We start from the raw sequence: 23,901 nt of genomic DNA on the forward strand, positions 1-23,901 counted from the left end.
GTCACGTGACCATCATAGCTTGTGTTGGTGGAGAAGTGACGCTCCATCACTATGGCCACGTTTTTCGCGGATTTTCGCCAATTTCCTTGAAAATGTTCGCCGCCGATGAATTAAAATGTGTGTGTTAACGCAGAGGGAACAATATGTCAAGATATTTGCGAGTAAAAACGCTATTTTATGGGAAATCATAAGCTACTGAGGTCATGTGACCGGAATGGACCAATCAGAGTATTGGAAATTTCAAAGGATTTTTCACCACTCAAGCAACCCGTTGTGGAGCTGCGTAGCCATTGCTGTTTGAGTTCTTGCTGCTCGTTAGAATTAAGATCCATATTCATCATGGGTATCAAGAATCATCCTACTCCGCGAGGGAACCAGCAATCGTCTTCTGACTCCAGTTCAGGGTACTGAAATAATATTTACAATATTAGAACAATAAATGTGCGGTTGGGAAGCGTACGTGAGTGAGTGGGTTCCAATCCTAGGGAAGGCGGCCATAACATCCAGGGGAAGCGACATTCAAGGCGTAGTGTATTGTTTTGTTTGAAATACTGTTTATATTTCATCAATAAGTGTAAGGTAGGTTTATTAAGTTGGCACTAGGTGCCCTTTGAAGGAACTGAGCTAATAATTATGTTCTTTAAAGATAAATGTGTCGGGTTTTTCGGCGGTTGCATATTCGGCTTTCGTCCTCGAGTGGGAAGCCCGCCATGTTGAAGAGCTTTTGACCAAAAATAAGAAATATCTATTTCTATCAATTTAGTGCATTTTATCCGGTGAAAATCGCGTAAATTTCGTGCAAAATATTGTGATCCTTAAGTTTTCCCGCGTTTACAGTTTGTATACACACACCTACTACACGGCTTTACCGAAGCCCTGGCGTAGAATATACCTTGGCCACCTCGGCCTTCATAACTACTGGTCTTATGTTTATTTTATCTTTGAATTGAATATTTATAGCTGAAAAACATGATACAACTAAGAGATATTTGATAATAAAGGTATTTATTAGAAAATTGTGGTCGTTGTTTTACATTTAAGTTGCCATTGGCAGAATTCCCTAACCCTTAAAAAAATCAATGAGAATATTCCTCACGCTATTAAGTTCAGTTGTGTCGCCTTGGTGTTTGAAGAGTTGGGCGATGGTAGTTGTTATGGCTTTTGTGGTTGTGACATTGGCGTGCGACGTTCAGAATGAAAATTTGTTTAACACATAGATATTTTCTAATTTCCTGGTATTTAACGAGGGTTATAAATTGCATGGGGGCATTCCTTTGGATGCGATATTGGGAGGCCCAAGGAATCTAAAGGTTCTTCATGGTAGTGAGGGAACATTTTCTTTTCTGACGTTCTCAGATTTTGATCGCGGGATGCACAGCGACATCAACGGAGGTGAGGGGGTAGCAAAGCGAGGGCAAATGGTGTTGCGGATACATTTTTGACCGAAGACTTGTCAGCATTCATATTTGGTCTGAAAGGTAAAGTATATTGGGTTCAAAGAATTAACTTCTTGAATGGTAGTGTAGAGTAGTGCCTGTTAGAAGTGGGCGTATCTCGGTGTTCATGCTATTGATGTGACTCCCAAGAAAATTAGGTCATGTAAATCTTCGTGTTCTTGTTTTAGTTGCTATTTTATCACGATATTTCAAATATTTAACCGCAGTAAATCGTGATCTCGCCAGAGTAGAGTTATCCTCTACTTAAATTATGTTTTGAAGGGTTTCGCATGCATATCAGTTGTTTATGTATATTTTTTATTTTACCCCAATCTACTGTTGCATTGAAAAGGAATAGATGTGCTTGAGTGAACATAAATGCAATATGGGTAGCCCTTCCGCACACATCCTAGTTGCAATTTCAGTTTCAACATCCTGCCTGCATGATCTATCTCCCTCCAGGAGTTGAGTAATGTTTAATGTGTTTTATGATTACATTTTTGGCCCATTATTGTTCGCATGAATGAGTTAGGGGTTTTAATTCTGAGTCCTCAAGGGTGATCCTGGGTGTAAGCTGCTTCACACGCAATGGTATCCATGACGTATCACCAAAATAATTTGCAGTCTTATTTCTATTGCGAATGGTTTTGGATTTTACCTCTTCAGCATCTATTTTCATCAACAACATGTGTCAGATAATGATTGCTTATGAGTACGGAAAAATTACCTCAAAATTACTTGTGAAGTGAAGTGTCGAAATCCATGACTTGGGCCTTCTAGTGTATTACTAATTGCTGGGAAGTGGTTTGTTTTATCCTTAATTTGATGCAGTGCTAGACCCTCATGATCTCAGTCAATATTGACATAATATTTCAGTGTTTGTATTTGGGAGAGGGAATTGAGCTGAACAACGACATCGTCATAATTTATGCTTCATATCAAGTTCGTTCTTCTTTCTGTACATCTTAAATCACATTTTTCTTTCTTGATCTTCATTTTGTGTTTGTGCCATGCATGTTAGCTATAATATTTTTAAAAAACTTCAATTCGTCACCGAATGTCATTTTATGAAGCTTCAGAAAATTATGTTGCTTATGAATAGGAAGAAATCATAAGAGTTTTTATATTTTGTATATAATACATCAGTTTAGAGAGCAAGAAGATCTACTGTTCATGTTTACATAACTATTATTCTCCATTAAATGTATTGATTGTACACAATATCTTACATTAGTCAAGAATTGGCATTGAAGAAAATTTGGTCTGGTTTTTTTTTTCTTTATACTGCGGCATGATTGCATTTATTTACTTATATATTCTAGGGTTACGCCTTAATTGCTTGTAAATTATCTTTTTCCCCTATTTATTTCAATGTATCATCTTCCATTGACAATCCATTGTTTTCCTAAGCATGCTATCTTGGGCATTCTTTTCTGTCATTTACTGGTTATACCTGGTGGAAAGATTTAATGTTACCAAAGCTATTGGTATGTCTTTCTTTTTAGGTTCTTAAATTCTTGTGTCAGATTGCATATTAATTCGTAACTTAGACATAGACTTCTTTCGCTATTTCAGCTTATCTGTCTGTTATGATATGATACAACAATTTAGAAACTTGCTGCGCTGCTTTTATTCCTTAATTACATGTTTCACGTCTCCCTGGCACATGCTTTTGCAGTTGGCCTTCTTATGCAACTATGTGGTTGAAGTTTTTAGATCCATTGTGTTATATATGCTGATGCCAAATATGGATTGGGAGGGGAGTTTTTATAAGGTCCATGATGCAGGTTGGCTTATATATGTAGATAATTGGGGTGAGATGCATTAAGAGAGAATTTGCCACAGGGCAAGAAAATTCTTCTATGTAAAACATGATATACAGGTGATCCAGTGGCAGTTAAGTAGTAGGATCACACTGGGAGGTTGGGGCCCTAATTTTATATGTTAATTACTGGTGGCTACTTTGGTTGTTGAAGTACAAGTAATTGTGTACAAAAGGTTGTTGCATGCTTTTGGATTCTAAGCTCATAGCAGATAATAGTGATATTCATGGATGTATGGCAGATTTTTTTGCCTTGCACTTAAGTGAGCTATAAGTATTCAGATTACTTTTGTGATTGATAATTGGGGTTTATTCTTTAGCAGGTGTTAAAGAATTCTTTTCTATATTTGAATAAGTAATGTGCCCTTAGTTCAATTCCTATGATTTACTGTTGTATGGAATTGTTTCCCACGTAAACCTTTCTGTTTACTCCTTTGTGTTAACTCTTTCAACTAATTTTCTAATGTGAAAATTTCTTTATTTGGTGATCATTTTATGATGTTATTAAAATCATAGCTCATTAGGATCCACTTGATTGAGTTATTTCTCACAACCCTGTTTTCGTTAAATAGTGAATTTTTCAGAGTAATGAGATTGCTTTTAGTTTGTTTGATAATAAAAAATCAGGTGTGTGGAAGATGGGAGAGGAAAAGCAGGTGCATTTTTGAATGCAGAAGCGTTGTGCTGGGCTAGTAGGAAAATTCTTCCAATGTTTTGTCTCCTGGCACGCCCGCATTCTGTGAGCCATTTAGTATCAGACTTTGATGCTAGGAGTTATTGAAACATACACTTCATAGAAGGTGTTCATTAATGCAAAAAGTTGATTGGAGGACTGTTCTCGAAATATAAAGGACAGCTTAGCTAAATGCTTAATATGGATGCTGTCATTGGCTAGGCAGAAACATACTCTATGAAGGAATGTGGACTGGGGGAGTTAGAGGGGTCAGATGGAGTAATTGAATACACTTTTCAAACCTGTAGCATCTAAAACTTGTATATAACCTTAGTCATTATATATTGTCATTTAAGTTTCAATACCAAGCTATAAATTCAGGCTTAAAAATATTATTATAAATGACCATTGGAGTTGTTAGGTGTACTGTTACGAACCTGATAATTGTCAAACTGGTTAAGGGTGGATAATTACAATGATGATTAACTGAGACAACTCTATGGAATGTCTTCGTAGAAGACAGATTAGGTAACTGTAAAGCAGTAATATTAGAATTGCTGTCATGCATCTGTTACTCCTGTGCTGGTTGTAGAAGGGATTAGAATTAGTTACGTGGAGTGGAAAATGTCTGCAATTCAATGGAAAATAATGCTTCTTGTCAAGTAAATAATCCCATTTAAGCATTAGGCTTATTCATTAGTTATTTTTTTGTTGTCAGTTACGGTCAAGTTATGTAGGAAAGGACGAATGGTGAGGTTTTGCGGCCTCCCTAGGTCCTAGCAGCTTGTCCTAGTGTCTGTGTATGCTGTGTAATGCCCGGCTCCAGTGCACCTGATTTTTTACGCTTAACAACGTAATATGGTCATATTACTCTGAAGATTTTTACCTATCGAGGGGAGAGGAGTTCAATGAGGAGGGTGATAGATATGAATCTTGACATATGCTTGGGTGAAGGTGAGGTGTCTTACCATTGCCATAAAGATAGGAAAAGTAACAAGTATAGTATTTTTTACATTTTTGGCCTAATCCTCACGCTACTAGCAACCAGAAAAGGCCTTAACCCTTGTGCACATAAGTAGATTGTGTAATTAGCTCACGTCCAGCAGGACATAGCTTCCTGATTCATTGTTGTTTTCAATCTTGTGAGCAATTCCTTCCCGCAGTGTAAGGTTTTCCCGGGGATTGATCATGAACCATTATGGTGTCACCTGCTAAAATAAGTAGGCAGCTGCTTTCACATCTTCTTATTTTATTCTTATGAGAGATTGGCTGAATAGGGAAGATAATTTTCTTGTCATAACATATGGTTCCCTTACATTGACACAGTTCTATTCATGAATTTCAATTGTAAGTCTTTAGTTGCCTCATTAGCATTTGTCTTCAACCCACAGTGATTAATTAAATAAAAAGCATTTTATATTGATTTAGCATCATTGCTGTTTGACATGTAGCGGGCAATAAAATCACTTGGTTTATGCTGATGAAGAAGAAATTTCGTGCTTGTTAAGGCTCTGATTATTGCTGTACTTCACATATTGTGTACATTTAACTCAGAGGATTAAAATTTTTGAAAAGGTGTATCAGTGTGTGAATGTCCAAAGCCTTGGTTTGACTTTTGGTATTTATTCATCGATACTCTTCATTCATGGATCTCTGAGAAGTTTATTTGTTATCTGACTTACTTATTTGTTCAAATTATTCATTTGAATTTACATATACCTCTGTGAAAATGCTTTCACCTGATTGTCTCAGAATTCAGCAGTTATCAACAGCAATAAGTAGAATCTGTACCATCACCAAAAAGAATTTTAAATTGTCCCTCCAAATAGCATATTGGAAACTCTTGACTGTTAAACTGTTTCTTCTCCTTGGCATGTATGGTACTACTTTATCATCATCCTTGAAGCCCATTCTTTTCCTTTTAACTAAATTGAAACATTAATTCCAAAGATGCTATATTTTGTCAAGTGTGTATTTCTGAGGTCCTGGGGATCATGTGTTAATCCTTAAGTAATTAAAATAAAGCCATCTATCTTCTTGGCATTGAGCTCTATGGTAATTTAGGTTGGTTAGGTCAAGTTCATATCTTCATTTTTATATCAAAATCTAATTGCTCAGCTCATCCATGCCTGCTCCTTGTGATTTATAACAAGATCAGCAGGATGATGTAACATAAAAAAGTATTTGAGTTAGTTATTGTGAGTGGTGGGTTGGGAACAAGCATGAAGTCTTTGGAAATTCTCAGGTATATAAGTTATGATTTAAAATCGGCATTAAATAGCACTTGGACTGTTGTCTTATTTATTCGGTATAGCAACTAGCTTATGACAGTTTTTTTACTCCCAAATGTCAGATTAGTGAGCACTGGTCAAGCTGCAAAAGAGTTGCCTCATGGAAAATTAGTGTCAAATACTTTTTATTTCAGTTCTACGCTCTGGCAATTTTAATGCCAATGGCTCTTAGTTTATGAGAAACTGAAGTTGCAATTAGTGTTGTTGCTTTTTTACTCTTGGGAAGAAGGAAATATTGTAATCTTTGTAATTATGATGCCTTATTTAGACTTACCTTTGGGACTTAAACGGGTGTGCTACATATTTTCAACACAAGAAATAAAATTAAGAAATCCCATCTTTGCATAATGCTTCAGAGAGGGGAAGTGGTTACTTTTTTAATTTAATTTCTTTGTGTCTGTTTGAAAAATGTCTTATTGAAATGACTCCTGTTGGCTTGCCGCTTTTTGGAGTTAATTGAGAGTTAAAGGTAGTCGACATTGCTTGCTATATTTTTTGTTGACGTGGTTTGTTGATTTTAATAAATTGTGCACATTCCTTCTTGGTGTATTTTTGTTAACAAAACCAGACTAAAATTGTTTTTGTCTTGCAAAGGGAGGTAATTACATTTTTTTATATTCCAGGACTGAAGAGGAAATGCAGCAAGTTGAGTCTTTAAATCAGAATAGCACAGTAAGTATTGATCATTTACCATCATTGCTTGAGTTGAATACTCTGAGATGATATTATATTGTCTGTTTTTTGATTTTTTTAGTCGTCATCCAAGGATCGAGAGAGCAGACTGGGAACCATTAATAAGGTTAGCAAAGTAAGTGTCGTTCTTTTTTTCAATTTTTTCTATCATATACATATAGTAGTCTTGTGTCTTGGTAGCTGCTCAAACAGGGTGTTCGCTAACCTGGGAAACCTCTAATACTCTGAAGAATTTTGGTCCTTGGAAACGTTCCGCTCTGGCAAAAATACTCACACGCATTTGATTCTCACTACTTGCCCCGAGAAAACTCCTAAAGCAAAGTGGGAAGTTGATATATTTTATTGAAATTTTGATACATTTTTTCTCAGACATCTAACTCCGTTCACCGGAAGCTTTTCCATTTATTACTTTCCTTAAGAATTTTGGTTGCGTGGATGTATACTTGGCCACTTTCACATGTTTTCAGCTTGTATTTGGACACTTATTAGTAGAACTGTTTCGTTACTGGGCTTCAGTTCTAGATCACTGAAGTTTTTATGGAGCATTTCATGGATATAAATTTACTCTTATGTTGAGAGCTTTTAACGTAGATATCATTATTAGGAAGTAATAAAGAGTGCCCTCCACTGTGTCATTTGTTTAGGCTAGAGCGATATGATAATTCATGTTGTTTTTTTTCCTCATGTGTGGAGTGAAGTCTTGTAGAATATATAGGTTTATTGAACCTCATCTACTGGGGATCAATGATCTACTTGCATGTGTAGATAGGGTTCTTAAGTTGTTACACATGACATATAAATTGTTTGACAGCTATTCCATGGTCACCAATTTCCACCTTCTGAGGTATAATTTGCTAAAAATATGTTTGCTTTGAATGGGATAGCATCCTGAAAAATCTAAAATAAATGGACCCCCAGTTTAACTATATCTTCTGTGTAGCTTTACTTTTATTCGGAATTTGTAATGTGATTAATACTAGATAAATTTTTCTAATTTGTGTAAAAATTGTACCTACATGTTATCAAGAAGGATTTTTTGTAGTGTTAGGTTTCTTATTCACAGCATCCTAGGGGCAAATACTGTAAACTGGTTAAATTTAATCAATTCTGCTATATATTTTAATTGATGTTGTGCGAAGAGATGTTGGAATATTCTATGTAAGTGACCTTTGCATAGTCTCCAATGAATGGCTTTTTTATTTCTTTTTTTTTCCTTTGCGCTGCATACATTTCCGATCCTGTTTTCAATTTAGCGTAAGGGTTTTCTACATATGATGTTGAAAAATGTGTGATGTAAAATAATCAGTTTGTGCTGTTCATCCTTAACACCAAAAATGAAAGTGTAGGAATTTTTTGCCCTCTTGCTGTCAAACTTCAAAGATTTATTGTGACTAATAATATAAAGTTTAAAAGTTTAACTTCACACAGTATTATTTACAGTAACCTACACTAAGTGGGATTACCACCAATCAGCATTATCCTTAATTAAGGATAAGGTAGTTAGTAGTAGTGAAAATGAAATGCAGTTTGCGACAGGTTCACATTTTATGGTGGGGAAAATATTGGCGTTCTTGTCACATTGTAATAATGTTGTGCCATGACATATCTACCATTGCGATTTATGAACGAAGAACATTTGCAAAAGTTTTAAATCCTTTTTAATTATTCATAGCAATAAATTTTATGGATTAGACTGATTTTGTTTTTATCACATAAAAATGCATCATTTCCTTTGATACCAATCAGGGGAAAAAATATGACCAGAATGACATCACAAGGGCTTCTCCCAGCATTCATATTTAGCCGTCGTGTTTTCGCACGCTTGAAATTTTTCACTTTTCATTTAATTGTGAAAAATAGATATCGTCATTTGAAAATCTAAAAGCATTAAATTTGTACTCCAGGAGTAATATTCTTTCAGTTTAGGCAATAAAAAATTTAGGAAACCACCCTATTGAGAATGTAATGCAGTGTGGCCTTTCACTCTTCTCATGGAACTGCTTATCGTAATCCCAGGTTTCAAGTACGTGCCATTAGGAAGGGATAAAAGTGTTTCAAGTACGCCTCCTTGTGAAAAGAGATGGACACATACCATTTTCAAACTGCTGCTAGGCTCCTGTGGTTGAAGCAACCGACAACAGTGCAACCTCGATAAAACGAGACCTCACAGTGCTCATATTAACACTCGCTATAGTGAATTGTCGCTTTACCGGAGGTGGAGCAAATAATAGCCAATATACCTATTGCAAACAGTTATAAAGGAAAAGGAGTGGTGCGGCGACAGATAAATTTATATCCATTAAACGTAAGCATACATCCAGACGAAAGGCGATGTGTCTTTGCATCACTAAATTCCCTTACTTAAACAACAAATAACCATTCAAACAATTTATAAGTGCCTTACTGAATAAAAATCATGATTACTTTGTCAAACATTTGGCCAATACACAACCGACGAAGCCATTTTTCTATGCAGTTAAGTAGTGCATTTACATGATTATTCTATTATTTTGGTATTTTCCACTGAAAATTCAAAAAATAACTGATAAAACTGTATCACGGTTATTTAATGCCTCAAATGCTTCCATTGGTGTATTTTTATTGTTCCCGTCCAGCAGTTAAGTGAAATAACGTATCGCATTTGTTTCTGCAGACGAAAACAGTGGAAGGTTGTATAACGATCCTGCCTTGGAAAACTTTTTCTATCATATAATGTAATATCTTCATTAGCTACGGTAAAAATTTTGCTAATCGTGCAAAATGATGTGATTAAAATTGCTGTTAATAAAAAGTTCCTTTTTGGGTGTTGTGCTCGCGACGTACTTGAAATAATACACTGAGTTTACCACGGCACTGATATACAAGCATTTTTAATTAAAATAGGGTAGTTTCCTTCATCAAAGAAAACGAAAGGCATTGATTGCGATTCGTTACCCACCATTAGTGTATTCATAATGCACAAATTATTTGGTTTTTGAAATACCGGTTTTGACGAATTGCAAGGGTCAAATTTTATCCTCATTTGAAAAAGGCCAGATTGGCACCCATGCGATTCCACTCCGCATGACGTCACAGGGACCTAGTTTCTACACGAGAGGATAGGAGTTATACATCGTCTGAGGTTACCAATGCATGCATGAGGCACAGAGCTTAGGGAAACATGTCTTAATAATCAATTATTAAAACTGGCTAAGGTCGGAAAGTTTTCTTCGTTTGATAAGGTATTAATAAACCTTTTTTAAGCCAAGCGCTACCATTCAGCAAGGCACTCAGCTACCCGCTGGCAGCCTGCGACGTATCAGCGCTAAGCCTCGCCTCAAGGTCACCTCACCGGGTGGGAGGGGGAACCAGAAATACGACGTACGGAGATATTTCCCAGCATTCATACTCAAGCGTCGCGATTTCGCGCGCTTGAAAATTTTCACTTTTCATTTAATCGCGAAAAATAGATGATGTCATTTAAAAATCTAAAAGCGTGAAATACGTACTCCAGGAGCAATAATCTTTCGATTAAAGCAATAAAAAAATAATAGGAAACCACCCTATTGTCAATACAAGAAATGATATTAACGGGATATTATTTCACGAAAAATATAAAGCAGATATAATGCTGATGTCACTTAGTCAAAACAAAAGCAAGATGCAAGAAACAGCGACGAACATAGCTCACATGGGTAGTATTTGCGAGAAAAAAACAGAAAGGCGTACACATCTGATGGACCCTAAGGCCAAAAAAACGTACGAGTATGAATTTATTGATTTAACATTCTCAATAATGACTGAGAAACATGAAAAAGGAATGCAGATTTTTTTTAAATTATAGAAACTAAAAGCGTAGCATAAGCTCTTCACATATGCCATCTGTGGCTGTGCCGAATGCATAAGACATGGTGCCAAACGAGAGTCAGTTCTTCTCTGAGTTCTTCCAGCAGCCACCAGGGGATGCTTGGCCACCCGGGTGACGGAAGAGAGCACCAGTACCACTCCTACCACTGACGCAAATAGTTCACCCTTGTGAATAGTGCATTGTGATCGTGACTTTTACTTGTGAACGCAACAGGGAATAAGTACCTCCATCCGGACAATTCACGCTGAGTATCATTGTATCGTACATCCTACACCATCGCTAAGGCGCACTACCTACCTCAAAAGCATCATTGCAAGAAATACCTCGTACTGCAAACGTTTTGGCAGGGAGTTGGTTGTAAAAGATTTCAGTTTCGTCTATGTTATTAGTATTGGAGTCCTTTCTTTCATGACTTCAGGTCTACACCGCAGGCATCACCAGCAATTATGACGGGATATTACGCTTTGGTGCTTTGAATTAGTATAACCAACCCTCCGAACTCTTGAAGTTCTCGATTCGCAATCTATCCCTGAAATACTCCGCTTTAGACTTAGGCATAGCCCCTTTCTCAGAAGTTCCCGCAAAGTGGGCACAACCACCCGAGCAAAGCTCCTTCTAACTCTTCATGGTCTGCATTCCTTGGGCACTTTTGTTTTATTTTATTGTGAAGAGCAAATAGGAAGATAAATTAATTACGCCACTCTCATATTACTCTATTATTTTTATTTTCTTGCTTGGACGTATTGGTGTTATTTGGCCATAGTGTCTACTATCAAATGCTTTCTATTCACACAACTCACGGACGTGCGGGTATGCTGCCGACTGCTTTCTGCTGCCTGAGGAACAAAAGAAGATGAAGCATTCGCGAATGTTAATGCCAGAATATTTAGCAGCACAATGTTAACTTTAACTTATTTCCATTCCTCTTTGAAATATGTCAATTATAAATTTCCATTCCTTCGATATTCGAGATCTCGAATAAGTATGCTAAAGGTGCGCTCTCGAATACTTTGAATTTCGCCCCGTACACTGTCGCACGCACGTCGTTGTTAGTTGACTCGGAAAAATGTAGAGAACTCTAGTCCTTGATGGCATGCAGCGCCATCATAGGCAAGGCGTCGAACTACATCAAATTTGCAGATTAGAGCGGTGAAAAGAGTTCGACATGGAGAACCGAAAATGATCAGGTGAAAAAATCCGAAAATCCCAGGTTTCACTCACCAGGAGAACCATAGTGCTGTGGGTCTGTAACTACATAGCACAATTCCCAAAATTCGCTACCTCATTGGATTGAAATATTAGTAATGTGTCCGTAATTTGAAAAATTATGAGACCAAGGTATTTCTGACATCATTTAAGCATTTCATGCAGGAAATAAATGTCAAAATATGACGGAGACTTACAATTAGCATCCTGGTGAAACTCGATATCCTCGCAGCTGAGCTACTCGGAAGTTGATGCTGTATTTTTTCCGAAAACATATATCAAGTTACAGTTCATTAGTTATGCTATAAATCTCTATTGTCACAGTCACAGACGAAGGGATATTTTCTCAGGATATTTTATTTCTCCCTGCTAGCAATTCGAATTCATCTGCTATCTCGTGAGAACTTCCAAAGATGGTCTGAAAATAATTGAAGAAAATCCGGTGGAGATGCGCGTGTATTTTGCAAAACCCCTGGGATTGCTGCTAGCACTTGACAGCAGGAGTGAGGGTAAAGTGAGCTACCTGTTGAAAATAAGAAGTAGGAAGAAGCAGAGTATCAGATGGGCGTGCCACTGACATGGCATTTGGTAGATACGAATGTATACATCAGACAGAAATCCATCGTAGCAGTGTAAATGCCGAGACGGCATGCAATCATTTTTTTGCGAGGTGGTGTGTCCCCTTAGGATATTTGAAAGAGATGTTAGTTGAATCAACTATATGCCCAAATCCATATTTCCATAAAATCAAAATATTCCAGTAATCAGCTAAATTCCTGTTTGAATCCTATACTGGAAATCACAATTACTCGCCTAAATCTTTGGTTTCCTGCTTCTTAGGCAACCTAGTAAAACATTCCCACATTCATCGTTTTTTTGTCCATCCCCTTGAAAAAACGATAGATCGACGTTTCACTTAGTACCTTTTTATTTATACATTCATCAAGTGAAATAGAAGAGGAAGCATACGTTTAATATGCTTTGCGCAATTCTAGTATTCGAGGTATTTGAATATTCGAGCAATGATTTAATATTCGAATTCAATATTCGAGTTCTAGAAATCTGCTATTCAACCCATCTCTAGTATTCTCAGCTATGCAACGTAAAAAAAATAAAAATTTTGAATAATGCCAGACAACCTTCTGTTGTATAGATAATTATAGATTATTGAATTCTGTTATTTACCTACTGAAGTTATTGATCTTCTACTGTACTGGGTGATTATCATTAGAATAAGCATGTGCATTCATTACATCAAGGATTTCATTTGTCATTAATGTTTTGGGTATTGAATTAAATTCTGTTAAAAGCTACTCATGCAGTTGCTTGTGCAGTAATCAGCTTAAGCCTTCACAGTTTTACTTAAATAATGGTTGCTTCCAAGAAATTGAGGTAAGTCACGGGTCAGTCCATTTCTAATCACCCATGTGATGTTGCTCAATATTTTTAAACATGCTGATTATTTTATCATCGGTTCCCTACAAGTAGACAATCACAAAACCCTTATTTACTAGGCATATTTTTTTGGCAGCCATTTTTAAAGGGGAGGGGGGGTATATTTTGATGAAAAACGTGGTTTGCATAAGGTTTAATTTCAACACTATTTTAAGATGTATCAGTATAATGAAAAAACCAGTGTGTTCATCATGAAAAGAACTTTTAGGAAACCATTTTTTTAAAATTTCATTCATTAAAGAGACAGCCAAAATCTTTCCATAAAAACTCATGAAAAATTTGTCAATACTAACTTTTTAACACCATAAATCTTTTGTGAAGGAAACAAGACTCGCTTACAAAACGTTATCTACACACTACTTGCAGTATAAGTTTTAGTACTGATAATGCACTCCTTCATTTTCTAGAGCTTGTCAAACAGTGCCGAAAGCCTTTTAACGTCAATCTTTAACAGGTCAATATCTTAAAAGGGGCTGAATGAAATCAAGTGAAACTTTTACAGAATGTTCTGCATATACACATAAAAATATCTCAAAAAAATTGTGACTGAGACTCTTCTATATTTAAAGTAGTGGACTACTACTACATTTGCTGTTATCTATCTAGCTGTGTTCGGCATGGATTGTAATGCGATACCTGTTTTTGAGAAACTTGACAATATGTACCGTATAAGCTTGTGTAAGAGGCGCACCCCTATTTTGAGGATCGAAGCTGTAAAGAAAAAATTTTGCGGCATTTTTTTAAATCCTATCATGCGGTGTTGCAGATGTATGCCTGGAATTTCGACAGTAATCGAAATTTCCTCTTTCAGTACTATTTGAAAGAGGAAATTTTGATAACTGCGGCGGTGATAGCGGCATAAGAGGGAGTAGAAAGAGTTCCGATCCTCTCTTCGCATACGCCATCGCTCTACGTTGCTTGTCCTACTCACGAACAATTTTGTTTAAAAGCTCTCGCAGAAGTATTGCAATAGAATTGCAGCCGTAGAAAATTTTAAGGCAAAACACCACAGGCACATAGCATGAACCTTCCCAAGAGATTGGACAACAATCTGGGAAATCTCAGCGCCGTAGGATAATAACCACTTCGTAGATTTAAGGCCCCTTGCACACACACTGATTTTGGACGGCGGGTAAAATATCGGCCGTCCACATTCCAATAGTGAACAATGGGAGAGCATTGGAGCTTGCACACGTACCGACCACGCGCCGGCACCGGCAAAATGCCGGTTAGCAGCCGGCCATTGTCACTGTGGATCGCCGGCGCCGGCTAAAAAACATAGCAACTTATCGTTTGACCGGTAAAAATCTGGCGTGTGTGCAAGCATCGCTTCGCCGGTAAAATATCGGCCGATATTTTACCGGCTTTCCAAATTCGGTGTGCGTGCAAGGGGCCTAACGGAACTACACTCGGCCCTCCATCAGCCAATGCCTCTGCCGTTTTTTTCCTTTCCGAGACTCCACAGGAAAATAGGAAAATTTCAAGTTACAGGGGAACAATTGAAACGTGTTTCATCCCTACCCCATCTCACCAACTGACCTTTTTCGGTCTACCAGGTTCAATTTTCCGAGTTTCTGGAGGTCAAATGCTAGGTGAGTCACCTTCTGAGCTCGGAGATATCTCGATATCTTTCAGCAATCGTAAGACACGCAGGAGGTTCTAAAAAGAATTTGACCGAACGCGATGTATATCTGACAGCATTTAAGTTTTTTGAGCTCTAATTGATTGACACAAAGATTTATTGCTAAAACAAGGCTACTAAAATTCAACATAGTCCAAACAGCACAATTTCGGAAGAAACAAGCGTAGCATAAGCGCATTCAAACAAGACGAGACGGACTGGAAACTTCAGGCAACGCAAACTGCGTATATCACATTGCTGTGCCTTCGCCCCTTCGCATTAAAGGCAACGACGTCACATGCAAGATCGGACGTGTTCTTCCCTTGCTCCTTCGCTCATAGCCTCGTAGCTTGAAATACGGAGGGGAGGGAGCGTGCTCCTTCCCCTCGACCTCGCCTTCAGCGCTCTTCACTTATAAGCATTTCCGATTTCTTCTATCCACCATTTAGTCCAACAATGAACACACTCGTTCGAATTTTTTAAACTGCAGGTTTAGACACCAATATAATTTTCAGTTGCAAAAATCCTCATATTAGCGTCTGAAGATGATTTTTGAAAAATCAGGTGCTCAACGTAATGGAAATTGCTCGGCAAGACAGATGCTGACTATTAACCAGGTATGTCCTTCAAAACGACGCGTTTCTATACGTTTGATAAGCGATTACACTATGCAGTATAAATGCCGCGGGATGCCCACTCGTGGCAGTAAATTTAGTGCGCGCTCCGGAGCGAATCACCCCGCGCGATCTTTTCAATGTTCACCTCTGGGGTACCGACGTGACGGCGCGTTGCTTGCAAGAAATTCAAACAGGAGCATTTTAAAAATACGTCACTAAGGGATAAACTCCCCTGCCTGCCGTTTGATTTTGACCCAGGGTTTCAGATGACTGACTCACGCTGAAAACCAAGGCCACTCAGTTCCCCTTGGACTTGCGACCGGTGAAGGGGAGGGGAGGAGATAAGAAGTTTGTGTAAGAGGCGCACCCCCATTTTCGGGTGCAATGTCTGGGAAAAAAGGTGCGCCTCTTACACAAGCTTATACGGTATATGAAATCGAGATCAAAATTATCTTCAATACTGAATTTGTTCCATGCCAAGCCAGAAGACAACTGAATGAAGTCAAGATTAACTGGCTCTTTGGGGCTTAGGTTATGCGGCACTAAGTAAAAAAACTGCATAAAATCAAGAAAAGATGTCAAATTGAAGTTTCACCATTGCAATTCCCTATGCTTTCTGGCCGGACTTGAATGTTGCTGCGTAAAATCAAGACTCGATGTAAAATCAAAGTGCATAAAATCAGTTTTACTATAAATAATTTCAGAGAAATAAGTGATGGTCACCTGATATGACATGATATGACTTAGCACTATCTGCCTGGTTTCAGAAGGCCCATTAATCTCATCTGCATACTATCATCTTAGTTTTCTTTGTGCATATTTTCAGCTGATACCTGCCCATTTTCCTAACCATATTTACCAGAAGCTTCTTTAAATTCTTCTCTGTCCCTGGTATGAAAGCTATGTCATTTAATTGATCTCATTAATGTATTTCTGAATGTAAACGTTTAAAATCACTGAAAACAAAACATTCTTGCTTCTTTGCTGCTGGGACTTGATTTTATCACTGCTACTTGCTCTGACTCTGGATTATTCTTCCATCTTTGTGAAGCACATTATTTTCTCCCTGTATTTCAAACAAGAAATTCCAGTCCACGTCAGAAGTCTTCACTAAGTTTATAAATGCAATGAACATAGCCTTGTTATCCTTCATTCTCTTCCCAATGAGCAGCCCTTAGGCCAATAAGGGCAGCTTTAGTACCTTTGCATGTTTTAAACTTGAATTTCTGCTTATGCAGGTTTCCTCTTTGTTCTATCCTTCTGGAAATGATCCTGGTCAGTATCTTCATTACATGTGATGCCAGGCTTATGGTCCTAAAATTTTCAGTCCTCCACTCAAGAATGATAAAGTTCTTCTAAAGTTCCTGGTATCTCACCTGTAGTGTGCATTTCACTTGTTTTGTCCAGGTGGTTCAATGTCTCATCCATTTGTGATTAAGTCTGTTGGAATATAGTCAATTCTAGATGCCTTACTCATAGGCAGGTTCTTCTCCATGTCCAAGATTGTTCTATATTTCTTCACAGGTATTCTTCGTCCACATTAAGGTAGTTTCGTTCATCAAAGAAAACCAAAGGCATTGATTGCGATTCGTTACCCACCATTAGTGTATTCATAATACACAAATTGTTTGGTTTTTGAAATACCGGTTTAGACGAATGGCAAGGGTCAAATTTTATCCTCATTTGAAAAAGGCCAGATTGGCGCCCATACGATTCCACTCCGCATGACGTCACAGGGACCTAGTTTCTACACGAGAGGATAGGAGTTATACATCGTCTGAGGTTACCAATGCATGCATGAGGCACAGAGCTCAGGGAAACATGTCTTAATAAACACTTATTGAAACTGGCTAAGGTCGGAAAGTTTTCCTCGTTTGATAAGGTATTAATAAACCTTTTTTAAGCCAAGCGCTACCATCCAGCAAGGTACTCGGCTATCCGCTAGCATCCTGCGACGTATCAGCGCTAAGTCTCGCCTCAAGGTCACCACACCGGGTGGGAGGGGGAACCAGAAATACGACGTACGGAGATATTTCCCGGCATTCATACTTGAGCGTCGCGTTTTCGCGCGCTTGAAAATTTTCACTTTTCATTTAATCGCGAAAAATAGATGTTGTCATTTAAAAATCTAAAAGCGTGAAATACGTACTCCAGGAGTAATAATCTTTCGATTAAAGCAATAAAAAAATAATAGGAAACCACCCTTGGCCTTCCTCACTTATCAAAATTCTTGTTTCTTACTCTCTTGTAACGAAGCTGTCCTCAGGTTTTACATTCTTGTGCTTTCTTATTAGTTTTTTTCAATTTAATGAAAGATTTCCTGCATGGTCAACAGTTCTCTTGAGAATTAACCCTAGAACTTCGTCAGCTGTTGCCTGTAGTCCATTTATTATGTTGTTCCAGCTCTCTTCCGCTGATTTCTCAATCGTATCATTCCTGTACTTTTCTCCACTGCTTCTTGAAATGCCAATTTATGTTATGCCCCTTCAATTTTTCCAGTTGTTAACATTTTTTCACTGATTTCTTAAGTTTTTTTAATTTTAGGTGTAATTTTATCATAATGAAGTTCACTATCAATATCTTTGCCAGTTTTCACCTGGTATTTGTGACACTATAATGTGGTCAATTTGGAGACACTTCATTTAGCTGATTCCTAATGTAAGTTTGGAGGTTAACTCTTAGCATTTCCAAGTCTTCTGCCAGTTCATGTCCTTATCATTTTCTCACATGAGACTTAAATTGTAATCTCTCTGCTATTCCTGCGCAGAGATCTGAGTGTAACTCCTCTATATGGAATGTTTTACTACAAAGAATATCATCTTGTTATGATATTATTATTATAGTGTTCTAACAATTAAGGTAGGTTTCCATGGAGTACTAAAGAAGTGATATGGGAACCTCCTTTTCCTTCCAGCGCTGCCTTTGTCACTCCACTGTAAGGCCTACTCCTTTTCAATCTATCTAAAAATATCCTATTCTTTTCCTTCCCCTCCTTCGTTTCTCTACCCTCTAACACCATTTTCAATATCCCCTCCCCACTAAGTACTCCTCCCATCCATACATCGTCTCCTCCATACCTCATATAAGAGCTGCCTCTCCTCGCCAACCATATCCAGCACTTAGTCGTTCCTTTCTCTCTCCATCCATTTCACCTTCTCCATTCTTCTCCATACCCACATCTCAAATGCCTCCAATCTTCTCTTGTCTTCTTTCCTCAGTGTCCACGTTCCCACACCGTAGAGAGCTACACTCAAGATCAAACTCTTAACTAACCTTTTCATTAAACTCTTACATAATGATCCTCTCAGAAGCTCCTTCCTGTTCATGAATGACTCCTTTGCTACAGAAATTTTCTTCTTAATGTCCTCACTACTGTATCCATTTTCCTCTAACGTACTGGCTAAATAGTTGAACTGCTCTACCTGTTTTTCACCTCCCACTTTTATCTTAAGTCTGACATTCCTCACTCTTGATGCTTTACAAAACTGCATAACCGTGGTCCTCTTGTGATTAATCCTCATCCCATACTCCTCGCAATGCTCGCATAATGTATTCACCAGAGCCTGAAGCCCCACGCTGACTGGCTAATCAACGCCTGATCATCTGCGGATCTCGCTGATTTGAATATCATTCCTCCCACTTTTATTCCAGCTTCTAACTCATCCCATGCTTCCCTTACCATCTCTTAAGCGTACACGTTAAAGAGCAGCGGCGATAGAGGACAGCCTTGCCTCCTCCTCGGCCCATGCTTGCCCCCCCAGATTCTCCGTCTGCTACCCTCACTTGCGCAGTCTGGGCCATATACAGATTACGAATCACTCGCCTATCCCTCCAATCTACACCTATTTTCTTGAGAATATCCATTAACTTGACCCAGTTCATTCTATCAAATGCTTTTTCAAAATCCACAAAGCATGCATACACATCCTGGTCATATTCTCGGTTCCTTTCCACCAGTGACCTCATCATCGCTAATGCATCATGAGTCGACTTCTCTTTTCTAAAACCAAACTGATCATCGCCCAAATACTCGTTTGCCCTCGCCTCCATTCGTCTGCTAAATATCCTCAGTACCACCTTTGCCGTGTGCGATATTAGGTTAATACAGTGGAACTTGGTTAGTACGTTTCTGAAGGGACCACAAACAATGAACGTACTAACCAGGAAAACGTACTAACGAGGAAAGTAAATAATAGCAGTCGGGGTTATTGCAATCAGTGAAAAAGTCGTCATAATTACAATTACTATCCGTAGTTCTCATAGGATCGCCTTCCTGAACTCTTTTCACATTTAAAATCAAGAAAATGAGCGCTACCATGAAAAACAATACCATGTGAATAAAAATCGCAATTTTTCATGGACATCCCGGGAACGATTTCATGATTATGGCGTCTATCTCCCGTGATTTATCCTATATATATTTACAGAACGAGGACGAGTGAAGCTCAGACATGTCATTTTTCTTTCTCACAGCGTACTCGGAGAATATAACAACAACCCGGAGTAAGTCAACTGGTTTTTTAAACATCATAAAAATTGGGCAAAATTAAATTGACTTTCAAATTACGGCAACAGCCGTAGACATTCGCTTCTGGAATGATACCATTTCGATTGTAAAATCGATCGATATATCGACTGATGACACGCAAGATTATTAGATTACGACGTAATTACAAGAAAATTTTATATTAAACAGTTGAAATTTACTTTCAAAATTTGTCTAATGTCGTCTGCTTTCGTTCCGAGATCAAGTATTTTTAAGCTAAGCTTCGCGTGGAGATCCAGAGGATCGTCTGCTCCCGCAACAGTAGTCAAGTAAACACGTACGACGTCGAGTTTATGGAGCAGTGCTGTTTTAGATAATGTGGGAATTGTCTAATACCGTTAAGACTCATTTCTTCATCATGATAACTCGTGCAATAGCAAAAATTGCCCACTCACGAACTTTGTGCGCAGCAGTGGGCACTCCCAAGCGCTCCAAAGGCAACAGAAGGTGAGGAGCTCGGGGTGGGGAAAATTGGGGCTTCTTATTGGCTGTAGTTTTTCATAGTCAGACATTCCCGAAAAATGGCCGCATTTTATTATTCAGCACGTCACAAGAATTCAGAAATGCATTTGGATAAATTACGGTAGAAGAAAGAGATGTGGAATGAATGGAAGAATGTTAATGGCTAATAATAATAAATTAAATCATGAATTCAGACGTTTGCGACCCTTAAGAAGACACTTAAGAACGAATTGTGGGTTGCGTCACGGCAAGCAATTGAGCGTACTAACCAGGAAAGCGCAATTGTTTCAAACGTACTAACCAAATTCTTTTACCTGTATTTTGTTCGGATGGTACCGGGACCGAGGGAAATCGCCGTGCTAAAGAGGAAAACGTACTAAGGAGGAACGTTCGAACCAAGTTCCACTGTAGTCCTATAATCTCCACATTCCACAGCTTTCTTATTTTTCGGAAGCGGAATTAAAACCGTCTTCACGAAATCCTCCGCCCAACATCCCTCCTCATAGATTCTTTGTAGTAGTTCAAAAAACCTTTTCACACTGTCCTTCCCTAGATTCTTCAGAAGCTCACATGGGATATTGTCCGCACCTACTGCTTTCCTGACCTTCATATCACGAAGTGCTTTCTCTATTACCAAATCTAATATCCCTGGTCTAAGATTATCCTCCTAAACTTCACTTTCATCCTCTAAAGTCAATCTCTCCTGCCTGTTCCTTCCTTCATAGAGATCCTCCACGCATTCCTTCCATCTACTCTGTACCTCTTCTCACTCAGTCAGCATCCTACCATCTTTAGTCATAATTTTAGGCATGGTTTGCCCTCTTTTGCCGCCTGATAGCGACTTAACTTTGGCGTATAATGCGCCTACCTCTCCTTCCTTCTAAAATTTTTTTCATTTCCTCACACTGTCTTTTCCATCAAGCCTTTATCCTTCTACTGTCAACGTTACCAATTGACTTCTCAGCCGCTTTGACTGTTCCAGTTTTAATATTATCCCATCTTTCCTCAACAGTCTTCGTATTTTCAATCTCCAGTATACTAACGTCCACTAGTTCCTGATATTCTCTCCTCATACTTCCCTTCACGGCTTCTACATTACATTTCTTCGCCTTCCTAACTTTCATAAGTTGTTATGATATAAAAATGAGTCAAGTGTGACTTCTAAGATAATATTGTGGTGGTTTCCTCTTTCCCTCCATACTGCAGTGCATAAGTTGTTACAGTAAATGGTACCATGCCTTCAGTGAGATATGTGACTGTGGTACCAACCACTGTGGTCTTTAGATGTATGAAGAAGATACAGTCTGCGGCTCCGGCATGATGAGAAGTATAATAGTTGACTGCTGCCTAATATTGACTAGTTACGGCATCTTCACAGCTCACTCTCTCGTACAGGTTGAATCATCAAACCAGTGTACACACTCAGTGGCTTAGAGCTAAGGTTATTGCACGTGTATTCTTATTTCCCCAGATTATTATTATGTTATTTTAAATGCGTCAAATATGTTGCAGCTGCAATTGCAATCAACAGACTATTAATTGTGAAAATTAGGTTACAAGAACAAAATTCATACCTTCTTACTTTACAAAAGATAATTTAAAAGTACAGTAAAATTCGGTTTTAACGCGGGTCTACTGTCTGTAAAAAAAAGCAAGATACTCGAGTTTGAGGAGCTCTAGGGTCCAAACGAAGCAATCGATTTCAATGCAATAAAAAGCGTATGAAAGAGAATTTAGTTCTACGTTATATCATGTACTTTAAAAATTCTTCGGCTCAATAGTATTTCCTGTACTTAATTTTTTCTCAAAAAAGTACCCGTTTTTTGCGCGTAAAATCAAGGTGCCCAACTTTGAGCACTTGGTATTCCCGTAGTTTTCGTTCCTATAACTTGCAATTTTGATATAAAGAAGCCACATCTATTACTAGCAGTTTGCCGAAAACAAATTGTTTATACCACAAAAATTAATGGAGTTGTTGTGAACAACGCAAACCTCTGCTAACTTCGAAACCAGTGAGTCAATTGAAAATTGATTGGTACTTTACTGGTACTGATAGTTTACACCCGCATTATGGGACAACCGGGTTATTATGGGAAACTGCGTGGGGAGCAATAAAAAAACCCTTAAAGGTAATTCTTGTAGCCAATTTATTTGCGTGATACATTATTAAAATATTTATTTTATGACTTAGACGCACTACTTTAACGGGAGTTGCTAAAATACTCGGAAATTTTCTTTTGCCGCGATAGTTGATGGCGTTTCTTTGACACGTAATTTTTTATGCTTTGCAAGTGCAACTGATGAATACTATCGCAACACTTTGTCCCTCCAACCAATTCATCAATTCACTTATATTATGTAATAAAAGGCCAATTTTTGGCATCTCGACCTCACATTCGTCTTCTTCATTCTCGCTCTCATCTTCCGATGATGCAGCTGTTTTTGCGCGGCTCTGGACTGCAGCCACAATTTCTTTGTCACTCTTATAAGCAGATGCAGGAGTTTCCTCGTCTTCGCGAACCCAGGCCTCGAGATCACTCACAAATAGTTTATTGGAAAGAACATCTGAAGCTTCACGTGCGTCCTCTTCCGTAAAACCCAAAAACTCATCTTCGTCTTCCATGCTATCGCCCGCTGTATACTCGCACTTTGACCAGCAATTTAGAATTGTAGCTGAAGTTATTTTCTTCCATGCCAATCCAATATTATTAGCCATATTCTTCAGGGTGACTGTTTTCAGATATTCTTGTACCTGCAGTTCTGAATTTATGACACTAGCGAGCAATTCCCACCGATAATGGGCTTTAAATGCTCTGATTATCCCTTGATCCATGGGCTGAATAAGAGCTGTCGTATTTTTTGGTAAAAACGAAGCCACTATTTTGCCATCCCTCGATATCAAGAGCTCAGAAGACGGATGGGCCGGACAGTTATCTAACAGAAGTAGTGCCTTCTCTTCTAACTTTTTTGATCTTAATTGGCTCTTAACCGATGGAACAAAATCTTCATTGAACCAAGATAAAAAAATGTCTTGAGTCATCCAGGCATTCTGACTTTTTGTAATTTATGGGTAGTGCTGTCATATTAACGTGCTTGAAGCACCGAGGACTTCGATTTTTACCTATACACAGAGGTTTTAACTTGTCACTTCCTGATTTGTTCGCGCACAGTAATTAAGTCACTCTTTCTTTGCTCATTTTCATTCCGGATTTATTTGCGGACTTCTTAATAT

At 38.2% G+C, this 23,901-nt stretch overlaps 1 protein-coding gene across 8 annotated transcripts in view; it reads left to right on the forward strand.

Moving 5' to 3' along the window:
• The first annotated feature begins 25 nt into the window (after positions 1-25).
• The window catches only part of LOC124169672 (homeotic protein female sterile-like), a 107,712-nt gene continuing 83,836 nt past the window's right edge, over positions 26-23,901 (forward strand). For 2 of the 8 annotated variants that reach the window (XM_046548335.1, XM_046548339.1), the window contains exons 1-3: positions 26-404; positions 6,846-6,894; positions 6,977-7,030. In XM_046548335.1, coding sequence (XP_046404291.1) covers positions 178-404; positions 6,846-6,894; positions 6,977-7,030 — 330 coding nt within the window. In that variant the 5' untranslated portion in view covers positions 26-177. The other 6 variants (XM_046548336.1, XM_046548334.1, XM_046548337.1 and 3 more) reach the window with 5 other exon arrangements.

Source organism: Ischnura elegans, chromosome 12 (genome assembly GCF_921293095.1).
Source record: "Ischnura elegans chromosome 12, ioIscEleg1.1, whole genome shotgun sequence".
NCBI classification, from domain to species: Eukaryota; Metazoa; Arthropoda; class Insecta; order Odonata; family Coenagrionidae; genus Ischnura; species Ischnura elegans.